Genomic DNA, 14,810 nt, shown 5'->3' with positions numbered 1-14,810 from the left:
TATTCTGGTCTTTGGAAATGGTCACCTAAGACTGACTCTATCTGGCAGTGCCTTATGCAAATACATTTTCCTTTTCAATTCCTTCAGATATCGAAAACTGAGACTGTACAGCTTATTCCTAGGAGACCGAAAAATGAACTCCTCTCGAATGACTTCAATGAGAATTAGGAAATACAGACTGACAGAAAGAACAGTATAGATAAAAGTGTGGATCGAGGTAAACGCCGTTTTAGCCATGAGGAGAACGCCTTGCCTATGATACAGATCACTTTCGCCGGCGCTACTGCAACTAAAAACAAAAGAGAAAGAGGATAGGAATCACCACACACCACAACTTCGACCAGATGTGCCCTTTTGCTTTGCTGTTCCCAACTCTTCTGCTGGCACAACGGCCCCGACCTCCTAAACTACAAACCAACTCCAGGTTATGCCTCCCTAGTAATACCAGCATCACTTGCATCGGTCACAGGCTTCTCCGAAGACTTGCGGACATCTCTCACAACCAAGCCTCGGACATCGGCCCAGACGATCTTGCGCAGACTGATATTGGCCATATGAGCGATGGCGAGCAAATGAATTGGGCCGGGAACGCCTCGAGGAAAGACAAGGTAGAGACCCGAGTCCTGGGGCGCATCGGGGCGGAATCTATCGTGGTAGGCCTTCTTGCCGTGGATGGGAAGGCGATGAAACGCATGGTCATATAGGTCGCGGGTGAGATGAATGAATGGACGAGGCATACCGGTGATCTCGCTTGGATCGAGCGCGTGCAGGGGCTCGAAGCCGAAGCCCAGATACGAGACACCGGTGCGGTGGAGGAGAGCCATGGCGGCGATGAGGAGTAAGTCGCTGATACCCTTGGGGCTACCGGGCGCGGCAATGCACGGATCGACGTGATAGCCGCCGGCGGCCAGCCGGCGGAGAGCGGCGAATCCATTGACGTGGCCGTCGGGGCCCCGGGTATACACGAACGTCATGAGGCTGGGCAGTGCGAACAGTTCGTACACCGTGATGAAAGCCTGCGGGGTAGCGGAGCGGTTGCGTTCGGCGCGCCAGGCGTCGTAGATGGCGACTAGAACAGTTTGCAGCTCGGTGTCGGTGCCGTGCGTTGCGGGTGAGTATACTCCCAGTGTGATCCCGCCTTTGTGCTGATGCAACAACTGTCGGTTCTGCACTGTGATCCGCTTTCCGCCCTGTTCGAGCAACACGTCGTTCGTTTGTGGGTTCAGTACACGCTCGGTGCCGAAGCGAATGGTTGTCCAGCCCTGTGACTGGGCGTAACCTCGAGCAAAGGACTCGCTGGCGCCCATGAATGCGATGCCCCAACGATGCCGTCGACGGTACACTTCAAACTCCTCCAGTAGATCTGGGACGGCACCAGTAGCACACAGCGGATCGCCGCCTACGATTGCCACCCGATTTTGCACTTTGAAGGACAGCGCAGCCGTCCGCGCCTGGTTGACAAAGAACCGATAGCTGCGGTCGAGGATGCCCATATGTGCCACGCGACCGTACTGTGCCGCCAGGTGCTCGATGGTGGTGATCGTGGAGAAATCGTCCAGACTGAAGACATCCGCATGTCGTCGGCGCTTGGTCTTGCTGCAATGATCCTCGCCACTGCGGGGTGCTGTGGCGATGGTCTGTATTGGTTTTGAGGTAGGGGACTCCTGGGAGGTGCGACTGTCCACGCTGGTGGGCGGCGTGCCGTCGAACACGGCCAGCGTCCGACTGCTGTTGCTGCTGCCTGAGCTGGCACATGACGAGGCCGTGATGATGGTAGCGAGAGTGCTGCGTAAGTGATCAACCGCAGCGACGGGGGCATTGTGAGGTTCCACCGGGGCAGAATGGGCGTAGAGCTGCTCTACCAGCATCTCACCCAGTTCGTCGAGGAGCAATGCTTTTTTGGGCTTTGCCCTGGCATTGGGCATGCTCGTGATTTTCCCTTCACGTCGTGGTCGCTTCTTCTTGTCTGTAGCCACGACTGGCAGATCTCTCGTCGAGGGCAGTGCATCCGGGTCTGCGGTGAGCATGGTCAAACGCGGGCTAAGCGCTGGAGGGGAACGAGGGAGAGAATGTCATGAGGTATGGACGAGGATGTCACGGCCTGAGTTGAGCGAGAGCAAACATGACATGACACACTCGTGCCTGCCCAAATAAGCTTACCTGCTGGTCCGCCCCGCCCAGCGGGACCCTCGTTTGGTGCCACGGCAATGGACTCGGTTCGGGCTGCGGTGAGTGGCTGCGACCGAGTGTGTTCCGTGGGAAATGCGGATGCCTGACGATTCACTGTTACGCGGCCGATTAAGCTTTGCTCCGATCATGGCTGCCTGGCGATCGAAGGCAGCATGAGCTGGATTGCCGGGAAGCAGTGGAGCGCCCGGGTTTCGAGAATCTGGTCGCCTGAGGGCGGTGGTCTACGGTGGTCGACCTGACCAACAGTGCCAGTCTTTCTGCAGATATCCCCCAAGGCATGATCATTGAAGAAAAAATAAGGAGCATGGTAGACACTGGCCAAGTCACAGAGCTCACATGCTGGATAGCGTCAAACCCTCGGCGATTACATACCTGTTGCGTCACGATTCACCAATCTATACCATATACTCACCATTGGACCCCTGTCTGAATCAAGGGGATCCTCTTCTGACTTATAGATGGGAGGAGGAGGTGCACATAAGATCTCTGTACGGAGCATGCAGGAGGGCTGTAGTTCGCAGCTCCACCCTCGCAGTGGGTCAGCTAGCTTGTTTTGTTTGGGCTGAATTGTCACGTTCTGGTGCAGACCGACTTGTCCAATCTCCGCTGGGGGACTATTTCATACTCTCAGCCTTCTGATCCTTCTCTCTTGCCTTGATCGGACTGGAGAAAACCCCTTGTTACGGTGGAACACTGCCAACCCGCGTCACCAATTTAAACTCTTCTGGTAACTCGGAGCCCCACCGCCAAGGCGCTAGTTCGGAAAGTGGGTATACGTCAGGACGGCGGTCTGACAGCTGTTTAAAAAAAAATGTCCCAGTAATCTTCTGGAAGGCATCCTCACCCTCGGCCTTATCCTCGCCGCCGTCCCGAGTCGTTGAACTAATGCCACATGAAAGTGTTGTTTGGATCATAGTTTGTGCTGTTTGGTATTGATGGCCAAGGACCAATAGTTGGCTTTGCTCCCGCAATTATTAACGCCCACTCCAACCAAGGTGTGTTTGCATCACGGTTTGTGCTGTTTGTGTTGATGACTAATAGCCAATCATCGGCTCAAGGTCCAGGGGGCTGGCTGCATAGTCCGTGGGTGGTGTTGATAACGGAGGCCTGATAAACGCCGATGAAATCATAAGAGAATCAAACATCTAGCTTACGGGACAATTCAATATCCAGCTTACCAACCGTTCGGTCTTCTCGGGAGCCGAACTGAATAATTCAAGTCCTGATGTGTCCGCCACTGAAGTATACCACTTATAAACAGACTAACCCTCAATTCTTGGAGTCTCTGTATCGAACTCTCTTTCTCCCAATCAATCAATCTATCATTCACTCGCCATGTCTCTCAAACCCCTCACTCTCTGGACCCTCCTGGGCCACGCCGGCACGCCCAACCCCTGGAAGGTCCTTATGATCCTAGAAGAGCTCAAGGTTCCCTACGAGCCCAAGCCGGTCGATCTCGACGACGTAAAGAAGGAAGCCTACGTGTCTGTCAATCCTAACGGTCGTGTTCCCGCCCTCGAGGATCCGAACACCGGGATCACCATCTGGGAATCCGGCGCCATCCTCGAGTACCTAGTAGACACATACGACAAGCAGCACACCATCAGCTTCCCCGCCGGCTCAAAGGAGTACTACGAAAGCAAGCAGTGGCTATACTACCAGATGTCCGGCCAGGGACCGTACTTCGGGCAGGCCGTCTGGTTTACGATCTACCACCCCGAGAAGCTGCCCAGTGCGCTCGAGCGCTATGTGGACGAGATCCGTCGTGTTTCGGGCGTGCTCAACCGATCCCTCCAGAACAAGGAGTACCTCGTGGGCGGTAAGTATAGCTATGTCGATGCTGCTTTTGTGCCGTGGTTCGAGGTGGCTGCGCTTTTCTGGTCGACCGAAATGGATCTCGAGAAGAGCTTCCCGCATGTCAATTCCTGGTTGAACCGTATCAAGGCTCGCCCGGCGATTGCCAAGACCATTGATGATAAGGAGAAGGCAAAGGCCGCGGCTGCGGAAGGAAAATAAGGCAATGTGATGGTGGATGAAACTCCTAGATACGATGGCGAAGTTTGTTTAAGTTTTTTTTTTATTTAATTGAATGCAAACACATATACAGACGTTGTCTTACCAAAGCCGCAGTTAGAAAATAATCCTCCATGAGAGGCTTCTCCTAAGTTTGCCACTGTGCCCAGATGCGCAGCGAAACAGATGCATGTCCCAAGACGAGTAGTACGATGCGTAATTGTTGCAAGCTAGCCCACTGAAAAACAGCCAAAAATGGCCAGCCTCATGTACTTTCGTTCAGGACCAGGTTAGTCAGCGCGCCGCCCCTGCATCTGATGTTCACACCCCAAAGAATCCATCGACCCACAACGTTTGATCCACTGGACAGTTACTGCACAGATGGTATGGTCAGATTGGCCCGAAGAGCTAAGCACAGCTAACCTAGACTAGCGTCGTTTATCCGCGATATCCTTTGCTCTCCTCCGAGGCAACCGCCCCTGTGCCCATGGCTACTTTGCCGCCAAAGTGTCTCGCGCCGCATCCACTGATACGGCCCCACCATCTTTCTTCACAGTCAAGGTCCAGGGTCCTCACGAGGAATCAAAAGATGGTCACAAGAGCGCCTTACAAAATCAACTCCTGTCTATCCCTTCAGATGTAACCAATCTAAACATTGACAACGATACCCCATCTGATACGGAATGGGCATTGCTTGGAAAACACTTTTCCAAAATCAACAATCTCGAAATGGACACAGGATTTAATGAAGAGCTCAACGATAAATACATGCCTCTTCATTGGCCTCTCCAACGTTTGCTGCTAAGTTCTGCTTGCGGTGAAATCATCGAAAGCCCCTGGGTGCGGCAAGGCCGAATATCCCACTTGATCATGTACCTGACACATGGCCTTCGCTTTGAAGGTCCCACAAGTAGGGAGCTGACACGCATGAACGAGGAAGCAATTGCGCGCGGAGAAAAAGAACAGCAATTCTTCACTGTCAAGAAAGGCACACCCGAGGAGAGAAAGATCAGCGTTGTTTCGATTCCGGAACTGGTGAATGAGTGGATAAACAACAAGTACTCGAACCCAGATGCGACAGTGGAACCGGAGAATATGCCTCCGTCTGATCCTGTCAACCTGCACACTTTGGAAATCCTGGAAAATGACGCACTGGATACGTTTTCGAGGATGATAATGGCACTGCCTCATCTTGTGACCAATTTGCACACGCTGAACTTGCGTTCGACAAGTGGTTTGGACTTTAAATATCTTGACGAGAGAATGTTTCGCCAGTTCCCGCCCCAACTGAGCAACTTGAGGACACTGAGATTAACAGTGGGAGAAGTTTTCCAAGACCCATCCTATCTGCCTACACTATACGCCTACCTCCCACTCAACCTAGTCTCGCTGTTTTTCCGCGGTCCGGTGTCGCTGTGTAGGTCTGAGCAGTGGGGCGAATGGCTGAAGGCTTTCGAGTCAAAGGATTTCCTTCCCAACTTGCAGAATCTCGGGTTTGTTCTTGATCTATACTATCAGCCATGTGAGAGTGACTGGGTTAAAAATGAGGAGGTCAGAGCACCGGAGGAGGCTCTCTGTGAGGCGCGGGAGGCTTGTGAGGATCTCTATGAGGTTGCCCGGCGGCGCGGTATCACTATCTATCCAGTGCATGATGAGTGGGCCGTGAAATACCCCTATCTCAAACAGGTGGATGATCGATGGCGGTGATGATTTGTTTCGATACACCCCTCTCCACTACATGTACGTACTCGATGGACCATCAAACCATAATTCCACTCCATGAACATAGTTACTAATCTATGCCGTATCCTTTCCATCAACAATCACCGGCGAGTGCTGATTTTCCTCCCGGGCTCGCTGTACAGTCCTCGAGTATTTCTTGCCAGCAATAAGCCACCAAGACAGTTCGATGAGCAAAAACCCACCAACGACAGCGCATGTATAGTTCATATTTGACGCTGTGACCGGCTTGTAGTATGGGAATGAAAAGAAAATAATAGCAAAAACCAGCCAGGCGGCGGCAATACTGTTCACGAGCATTCCAGGCACAAAGCCCATGAAGAAGGGCCCCCGGTGCATGGTTTTCCGGAGCAGAAGGACATTGGTTAGAATTGGGACGATATATGCGATGTTGTTGATTGTTCTGGTCTGGTGTCAGTGGCTCTGTATAGTTACCAATTCCAAAGTGGTCAGCACGTACACTGCAGAGCTCATCATGGCATTGAACGCGGTGCTTGATCCTAGGTAGATGCACCCCAGAAGAGCGACGATCACGTCAACGCAAAGCTGAGCGTTAAACGGAGTACCAAACCGCTTGTTAACACGCTTCCAACTGTGTGAAAGTCAATGACACAGTCTCAGAATCAATGAGGCGTGAATATCTACTTACACGTTCGACATCGGAAGACCATCATCTCGCGCAAAAGCCCAGAATACTCGTCCGGTACCTATCTCAGTCAGAAAGAACCTTGAGCAAAGACCAGGTCACTGACTTAGCTGAGAGCCAATGACGCAGGGGCCGAGAGCAACCCAGATCATAAAGACTAGTCCAAATGCACCTCCTCGAGTTGAAGTGGCCTGGTAGAAAAGCTCAGCGAGTGGTAGCCCGGTGCTTGTGGTGGCGAGTTTGCCATAGTTTTGGGTAGAAAACATTAGAGTGATCAGATAGGCTATCCCCGTTACAAATGCAATGGAGAGCGTGATTGCTAAGACATTGTCAGCACTGCTAAAAGTACATGGGAATAGCTCGAGCATACCGAGACCTAGAGGCGCATTTCTTCCGGGCTGTTCAATATTAGCAAAGGGCGTGATAACCCTGAATGGCAGCTTACATTGGGCATCTCCTCAGTGATATGCTAGATCCAATCAGCAAAAATCCTGATTCCAAACGAAAAAAGAAAACCATACCGAAATCCCGTCCAATCCACCTAGCGAATAAAGCGGATTCACCAGGCCCGTGATGAAACAGATCGCATTATTCTCCCATCCCGTCTTATTCATCCAGGTTCGAAATACAAACTCGCTGTCATTATGGGCGGGGGCCATCGCAGCCACAGTGACCATGGTAATAAACCATGCCAGCTGCAGATAGACCACTAGAGCTGCATTAGTCAATGTGAGACCCATAGGATAAAGCTCACGTACACGAAAATTTGTTGATAGTCGGAATCAACCGATTTCCAAACATGACGATTCCTGAAGTGAAGATATTCAGGATTTGATACGCCACAAATGTCATCCAAGGCTGAAGCACCAGATCATCATGGTATAGGGCGATCAGAGCCATCAGCGTGGTGGCATAGATCAGGTTCGTGGAGGCGGTAGTAAAGATCCCTGTAGCCAATCAGAATCGTTCTCTTTTCTCCGTTTATGGGAAACTTACATCCAAAAACCGTAGACCACCCAGTCGCAAAACTCAGAATACTGTTGTATCGTTTCGGTGCGATGGCCGCAATCCAATGGTACATCCCTCCCTCGGTCGGGTATGCAGACACAAACTCTGCCAGGGATGCACCAAGGAAGGACTGGAGAATAAACACCAATATGAAGCCGTAGATAACTGGAGGAGAGTCAAATCGGGCACAGACTTGTGCGAGGAGTTGGATTTGGTCATACCCGCACCAGGGCCGCCGGCGTTGACTTCTGTTATCAACCCAAGACCGAGACCTATACCTTGGTCAACAACAAAAATGGCATGAGTCAGATATGATTGAACTCACCTGTCCAGGAGATCGTACAATTGGCCGCTAGGCCGATCAAGCTCCAAACCGAAAAGTGTCGCACAAGTTCTTGCTTGTGGCCTGACCGGAAGTTAGATCCAAGCCGCAAGATAAGCAATTTACTGACCCATCTGCGCCAAACGCAGCTCATCCTGATTTTGAACTTGAATGATCTTGTCATTGTGTTCGTCGGCGACCTGCGCTTGCGAAGCAGCGTCGGTGATGTCGGAGGCAGCCATCCTTGACCACTTTCGTATAGGAAATAGAACTGGCGACGACAAAGGAATTGTAGACGCGTAGCTGCCCCTAGCAAAAAACGGGCCGCAGTGAGCTTAAAAAATACGGATGTTGCGGTCTTTATCAGGCACTGCAACAGTTCTTATCACTGCACAACGCACGTTATCACGGTGATAAACCCCGGGTTTGCCGACAGAATACCCGGAAAGCGGGGAAGCTTGCACAAATCGAGCTGCGTAGACCCCTAGGGCCCTAGAGCTTTAGCAGCCGGCGATTAGGGATTTCACCGGTGCCAAGTGATGGGGTTGCGATCTGTGTTCCCTCGAGTGACAGAAGAAGATCTGCAAACCGGGCCGGGAATGCCTATCGTCAAATCTCCATTGAAAACATCCCTTTCCCAGTTCCCCATCTCAATTATTGGCCCTGTGTCGGACATCGACTACAGCTCTCATCTTACATTTTTGAGGGCTCTTTTATCTCTTTGCAAGTATTTTATTGGTCTCCACTTGCTACCTACAGGTTTCTCAGCTCCAAGTCGCGTGATGCTCTTTGATTATCAAAGTAACAAATAATAGTTAGTGTCGAAGGAATTTTATAGCAATTACATTGATTATAATAAGGTGCGAAGTTAAGGTTTCCTTAGTCGCCGTTCTAAGAAGGACGTGTGATGGCGCATTTTCGATAGTAACGTATATGGCTCATGTCCATAATATTTAGATGAAAAAAGTTAAGTAAAAACTATTTCCTAGAGGATAATATCCAGCAAATCAAGAACCACTTTACGGAAACGATAACACTGCGAATGTAAAAGGGCAACGAGGAAGGGCCCTACTTCTCCTCCCATGTTTAAGGCCGAAGCCCTGATTCGACAGTAGCAGATATTGATCAGGACTGTGTGATAAGACGCTCAGCGGAACTGTACAATAGGCAAGGCAAGACAGTATTCATGCGAAAGAGGTCTGTCGCACTTCATCGGGTATAGATGAAGAAGACGTTCTCTCTGTCAGTGAGGTCAAGAAACGCTGCCCTTTCTCGCTCACGATCCACATCTTCCTCCGTCCAGCCGTTCTCAGCAATGAGCAGATCTAGCTCAGCTTTCTTTTGTCTGTTCCACCGTACATTGATATACGCCATTACAGCACAGCAGCACATCATCACTACTGTCAGAACAACGATGGCCGCCTTGCCTGGGATGTAGCCCGGAGCATCTTTTGGCAGGAATATATAGGTACCGACCACGGAACCAGCGCCAAAAGTGAACAAAGTAAAGGCGTTGACAGTGACCTTTTTGGTGTGACCACCTACGTTGCTCGCGTTCCAGGCGTAGCAGAGCGGGAACCCAGGTGCGGAGAGGTTCTGGAATAGCTGCGCAAATTGAAGCACACCCTTCTGGCCGGAGTATTGCATGGTTGTCATGATGATCATGCCAATGAGCGTAGGAAGCGTGAAAAGCAGGGCTAGAGTCATGCGATCATGGATCCGATCGGAAAGCCAGCCGACAGCGACGACAGCAACACCACCGATAGCGGCACGAGGCATATCTAACAGTAGAGACTGACGGGAGGTCCAGCCAAAACTCACGGTGATGATGTTGCTAAAGGCAGAATTACCGCCATTCGGAATACCGAGGCACATGATGATGACAAACATGAGCCAAGTTCGAATATCTTTGAAAGTCTCGAAAACCTGGTATTTCTTGATGTGTTTATTGTGAGTGCCCGCTTGGTCCAAACGGACGCGCTCGAGAGCCGCGATCTTCTCCTGTTCAGATAGGAAACGAGCGCTGACTGGGGAGTCGGGAAGGAAAAGAATAACAATTATTCCGTTGAGTATTGCGAGCGCGCCTAGAATGATGTAGAGGAGCTTCCACGGCTGGAGGGAGCCGTTGAAGAAGGTGACTCCGTATGCGACGCCACCTCCTACAACAGATGTGCTGAGGTTACCGGCGTAGAACCAGCCGATGCGAGAGGCACGCTCGTTCTGCTTGTACCACATCGTGACTATAAGTATAAGACTGGGAGACACACACGCCTCAAGCACACCAAGAAAAAATCGCAGGGCGTAGAAGGCCGAGAAATCGTGACATACGGCGTGGAGCATGACAAGAACGCCCCACAAGGTGATATGGCAACCAAGGTATTTGGCGATTGGGAACTTTTGCCCTATGTATTGAGTAGGAAACATCCAGATGATGAACCCCATGTAGAACGCCTGCGCAACATCGTTATACCAAATGCCAGTGACTGGAAATCCCATTATGGACGCGTAGGAAAGGATGTTCTTGTCCAAGAATTGGGTGAAGTAGATAAAGACGAGAATGGGCATGATGTGAAGGTCCTAGAGAAAATAGCATAATCAGTTATTATTGAAGCCGCCCAGTTTTTGATTGAATTAGCTTACAATTTTCCGTCGCAGGCGGAGATAGTACTTTTCATCAAACTGGTGAGCATGAATACCTGCCAATTTGAGTGCCTCATCGCCATCTGAATAGCTTGCGTCCTCCTTAGAAACGGCAACGTCAGTCATATCAGCCTCAGCACTATCATTATGGGCCGATATTCTCTTCTCATCATCAATGGCGATCACAGAAACGGGTGTCACTTCAGTCATAGTAGGCAATCAGGAGCAGATGAGTGAAACCTTCAACAAATAAAACGCTGATCCGGGAGCAGCTTATATATATGGCTTGGAGGTACTTAAGGAACTCAGAACTTTGCTTTTGCTTTTATCCCGTACTTCAGTTTGCACTACTGTATATTCTAGATAAGCAAAAAATACGACCAATCGACAATGGGATGCGTTATCGTCGCGGGAAGACGGCAGTACAATGCCGATGAACGAGTAAAGAGATACACAAGCCGACATTAGGATCCTATCATAAAGAAAACCGTGCCATAGGAGAGAGGGGAAGGGGGATGGGATCATCGGTTACTAGTTTAGTGTCAAAGATAAGCCTATTATAATCGATACTACCCCCTCCTATCTGAATCCCCGCGTACCATGCCACTCGGTACTTTTCTCCAATGCCCTTATTGGTCCGCCGTCGTATAACTTGCTAGATATAGTTCTCAAACATCTTCCTTTTTTGGGACTAGGCCTACCTTCGGAAATGCTCGCCCTCTTGCGGACTGAGAAACCTGCCAAATTCATAGTATCAGAGATAGGCACGCGCTAGCTCTTTCGAGGCGAAGACTTTAGCCCCGTCGTCGGGTCAGGCCGCTCAGGATTGTGCTCAGCTCTATTCAGGGAGCGAGAGGTGAGCACTAATTGGAAGGAACAAGCCAAGGCTTGTTAGAAATTATCCAGCATATATGCACCTATCTATATTTACAGGATAGTGTCTGGCGGTGGGGCCTTTCCTATCTGGGCTGCAGTCGCTTTCGTGAGGGCGCTCAGGCTCCGGCTCACTGGGTAGATGTTAGCACAGGCTCCGACTCAGTGATCATGCCCAGGGATAGTCACGTAAGACATGAGAGCTCAATGAGTGCTCATTGGATGCTCACGAATCACTCAACAACGCTTAACTAGTGTCTAATCAGTGATCTACTTTGGTAATATCACTTCTATAGGCGGAATCTTCCCCTTGAGGTATCCTAAGATTAAGTATCTACTATCTAAACTAGATGCTAGTAAGTATAGAAACAGTCCCCTAATCTAAAGCATCCTACGACTGATAGATATAAGCCTCAAAGAACTCCTAATTAGCCTCTGATTGCCCTATATTAACTGATTTAGGATATAGTTTAAAGATTTTTAATTTCAAAAGTCTCTAAACTAGTTTAATTGGGTTTAAATTAGGGAAATCTATTACTTCTTTTGAAATATCATGGCCTAAAGTCATTCCTCTCGGCTGAAACGCTGGGTAAGTACGTGGCGCCGTGGGAGGCTCGAGAGAGTACCTGGGAATAGGTATGAATTTCGTTCGCCTAATACTTAGCTCGTACCGCAGTGAATTCTGTCAATAGCTCTAAAACCCGTTGTGCTCCAGAATCTGAATCAGCACCCCCTCATTCTCATCCCGGCAGTTTCGAATGACCTCGTCAGTTTGCCTCCTCAGAATGTCGGAATTGGTCACGCGCCAGGGCAGAATGGAGCCAAGCAGGGCATCGACGTCGGCCACCTTGTCGATCCCCGGTATTGTCATCGGGCGCTTGCAACCCGCCTTCTCTAGCTCGTCCTCCCAGGCCTTGGCAACATTCCACTGTACACCACTGTCGCCGTCCTTGTCATCCGGAAGAGGGTCCTGGAAGCCGTGTAGCTTAGCTTCCTTGAGCGCCTTTTGCTCACGGCCCTCGATGCCGGACCAGCCGCGAAACTGGCCCCCAACTCCATCAAAGGAGCGTAGAAACTCGTACGACGGATGAAGAATGCACGAGAAGTCGTAGTCAATTAGCCCCGTGATGTGACCCGTGGAGGCGTCGAACAAGAGGTTGTTGGGCGCTGCGAGAAAGCACGTATGAGGACGAGCGGTTAGAGCGAGGCAAGAGAGATAGATACTTACTGAAGTCCGCGTGAACAATTACCTTCTGGTCGCGCGACTCGAGCGGCTCGAAGGATGCTGGGAGCCCTCGCTCCACAAAGGCCTCTAGCCGGGCCCGGACGCCGTTCGCGTGCCAGCCCTGGATGTAGGAGTTCTCGTCGGCTTTCCTGAGAGCTTGCTCAAGCCGTTCTTTGAATGCGGCCTCATATGAGGGCCAAGGTCCGATGCCGGTGCTAGTCATTGGAGCGCTGATAATATTGCCCTCGTTGTCAAAGGTGAGACCTCCGAATTGGGTGATGGAAGCTGGTAGCGGAAAGTCTTGAAGCCCTTTGAGGAGCTTTGCGATCTGTGCGAAGATCTTTTTCTTCTCCTCGAGTCCCATGCCCTCCAGCTTTTCGTCTAGAGGTGTGCCTGGCATGAGCTCCTGGAGGATCCAACCTTGCTGGCGCTCTCCCTGCTTGGACGTGCTCCCGACCCAGCCATAGAGGCGGGGCACAACGTGGGGCTTGAAAATGGGGTCTAACGCAGCCGCGGCAAGAGTTATCATGGCAACTTCATTTTCAACACGATTCGCGGCTCCCATGCCTGCGGCGTCGGAATTTGTAAGACGAATAATCAATTCACTGCTCCCGGAAGGAATAGCAACACAGCCAGGCTGGCTCTGGCAGGCTCCATTTCCCTTGTCAAGAGGAGACGGCAGAGAGATGCGATAGACAAAGTTGTTGTATTTAAAGGGGCACTCAGGGTCATAGGCGATTGGTTCAACTTTGGTATTCTCCTGGCAGGCCTCTTTAGCAGAGTTCAACATTCATTCCTTCCCGAGACACGTGCCGGCAGATCAAACTTTTCCCTCAATAAGCCATGAATGAAATCAAGGCGGACTTGATAATTGGAATGATTGTGATTCATTATGGGCGGTTGTCGTGATAGATGTGCGTTGAGGAATCCCTTGTTCGCAGGAATTTAAATTGTAGTCAAAATGCGGTGTGAGCGCGGCTGGCTGGCTGCTGGACCGGGCGCCATCCTTATTATTATCAGACAGGCGCCGTGGGGTTCCCAGCTGAGAGTAGCTGAGCGTGGTCAGACACACGCGATGGCGGACCCACATAGCTTATTTGGGTTACCCTGAACGCAAGGAAGCGCCTTTCTTTTGCTTCCTCGCGCTACGTCTTGTATCTAGAGTCAAGGATAGTTCTTCTGATATTGCTTACTCATTTCTGGGACACGCCCTCCACCTCGATGCTTGAGTGAGACCCTCACACGGAGCTCGCAGCTTCCATTTTTGACACTTATTTGTCTGGCCGTTTCGGCCCCAGCGGCTAGATTCAGGCCATTCAATGATGCGGGCGACAGGGGCCTTGTGTCTATGCGATAGTTCTGGCAAGGGATCCTTTTATTCAAAGAGAATCATTTACCCAGGGAAAGCCCGAGTAAGACATAGTTTTTTGAGAATGAGTACAATTGAACAGAAAACCCCCGGCATCACCAGTAATACGAAGAGCTTGTCAAAGCGGCCAGTGCACGTTCACATTTCAGTTCCGCCAAATACGCGCCGCCCCCAAGGTCGATAACAAAGTTATACCACCAGAAATCCTCCCGCGTGAATCGCAATGCTGTAGTGAAGTCCCAGTATTCTGGATACCAGCCTGCCGATTCCCAGTCAAGGAAGCCTGTGATCCGGCCCCCCATTATCAAGATATTATGGGGTTTAAGATCGCCATGGGTGAAAACAACGCGGTGCGGTAATTTCTTCATGTCTTTAGCAACGTCGTGAGCTTGGTGATATGCGGAATCTGATTCAAAACCACCCGACCAAGAAGGCTGTATAAGGTATTCGTTGAGTTCCTCCTCAGACTCGAATGGGCCGAGAAGGTGGTTAGGAACGCGAACACTTCTGATGGCAGTTCCTAGCAGAGAGCAAATCCTGCTATTGCCCCATGGATTCGACCACCCGCGCATCACCTCCAAATAGGTTTTAAGCTCATGTAAAATCGACTTCTTCTCTTCCATACTTAAGGTCTCGTAAGCTTGGCCCAGCTCTCGACCAGGAATGCGAGTCATCAGAATGGAAACCGGTGCATGCGGTGTGTCGGAATGCTCTCCATAACATATCACTCGCGGTACCGGAAAGCCGGCCCTTCTGGCGACTTGCATGGAGAGAACCTCCTCTA

The 14,810-nt window shown here is 50.7% G+C and overlaps 7 protein-coding genes across 7 annotated transcripts; 2 read left to right on the top strand and 5 right to left on the bottom strand.

The window, feature by feature from the left end:
* Positions 1-425: 425 nt before the first annotated feature.
* On the bottom strand, positions 426-2,027 carry PFLUO_LOCUS2085 (uncharacterized protein; the record flags this gene model as incomplete). The annotated part of the gene is made up of 1 exon (XM_073779190.1): positions 426-2,027. One exon carries the CDS (start codon positions 2,025-2,027, stop codon positions 426-428), a length of 1,602 nt encoding a protein of 533 aa, XP_073636169.1.
* A 1,498-nt stretch (positions 2,028-3,525) lies between these two features.
* On the top strand, positions 3,526-4,206 carry PFLUO_LOCUS2084 (uncharacterized protein; the record flags this gene model as incomplete). The annotated part of the gene is made up of 1 exon (XM_073779188.1): positions 3,526-4,206. One exon carries the CDS (start codon positions 3,526-3,528, stop codon positions 4,204-4,206), a length of 681 nt encoding a protein of 226 aa, XP_073636168.1.
* A 252-nt stretch (positions 4,207-4,458) lies between these two features.
* On the top strand, positions 4,459-5,910 carry PFLUO_LOCUS2083 (uncharacterized protein; the record flags this gene model as incomplete). Its single annotated transcript, XM_073779187.1, has 3 exons — positions 4,459-4,492; positions 4,538-4,587; positions 4,636-5,910. 3 exons carry the CDS (start codon positions 4,459-4,461, stop codon positions 5,908-5,910), a joined length of 1,359 nt encoding a protein of 452 aa, XP_073636167.1.
* Positions 5,911-6,000: 90 nt separating this feature from the next.
* On the bottom strand, positions 6,001-8,161 carry PFLUO_LOCUS2082 (uncharacterized protein; the record flags this gene model as incomplete). Its single annotated transcript, XM_073779186.1, has 12 exons — positions 6,001-6,346; positions 6,404-6,535; positions 6,593-6,650; positions 6,696-6,908; positions 6,960-6,987; positions 7,035-7,058; positions 7,111-7,298; positions 7,348-7,536; positions 7,586-7,762; positions 7,819-7,869; positions 7,923-8,003; positions 8,050-8,161. 12 exons carry the CDS (start codon positions 8,159-8,161, stop codon positions 6,001-6,003), a joined length of 1,599 nt encoding a protein of 532 aa, XP_073636166.1.
* Positions 8,162-9,128: 967 nt separating this feature from the next.
* Positions 9,129-10,769, bottom strand: PFLUO_LOCUS2081 (uncharacterized protein; the record flags this gene model as incomplete). Its single annotated transcript, XM_073779185.1, has 2 exons — positions 9,129-10,496; positions 10,560-10,769. 2 exons carry the CDS (start codon positions 10,767-10,769, stop codon positions 9,129-9,131), a joined length of 1,578 nt encoding a protein of 525 aa, XP_073636165.1.
* A 1,357-nt stretch (positions 10,770-12,126) lies between these two features.
* On the bottom strand, positions 12,127-13,222 carry PFLUO_LOCUS2080 (uncharacterized protein; the record flags this gene model as incomplete). Its single annotated transcript, XM_073779184.1, has 2 exons — positions 12,127-12,599; positions 12,661-13,222. 2 exons carry the CDS (start codon positions 13,220-13,222, stop codon positions 12,127-12,129), a joined length of 1,035 nt encoding a protein of 344 aa, XP_073636164.1.
* An 899-nt stretch (positions 13,223-14,121) lies between these two features.
* On the bottom strand, positions 14,122-14,700 carry PFLUO_LOCUS2079 (uncharacterized protein; the record flags this gene model as incomplete). Its single annotated transcript, XM_073779183.1, has 1 exon — positions 14,122-14,700. One exon carries the CDS (start codon positions 14,698-14,700, stop codon positions 14,122-14,124), a length of 579 nt encoding a protein of 192 aa, XP_073636163.1.
* Between the last annotated feature and the right edge of the window lie 110 nt (positions 14,701-14,810).

The sequence above is a fragment of the Penicillium psychrofluorescens genome (genome assembly GCF_964197705.1).
Source record: "Penicillium psychrofluorescens genome assembly, chromosome: 1".
NCBI lineage: Eukaryota > Fungi > Ascomycota > Eurotiomycetes > Eurotiales > Aspergillaceae > Penicillium > Penicillium psychrofluorescens.
This window is presented reverse-complemented; position numbering and strand designations above follow the sequence as displayed.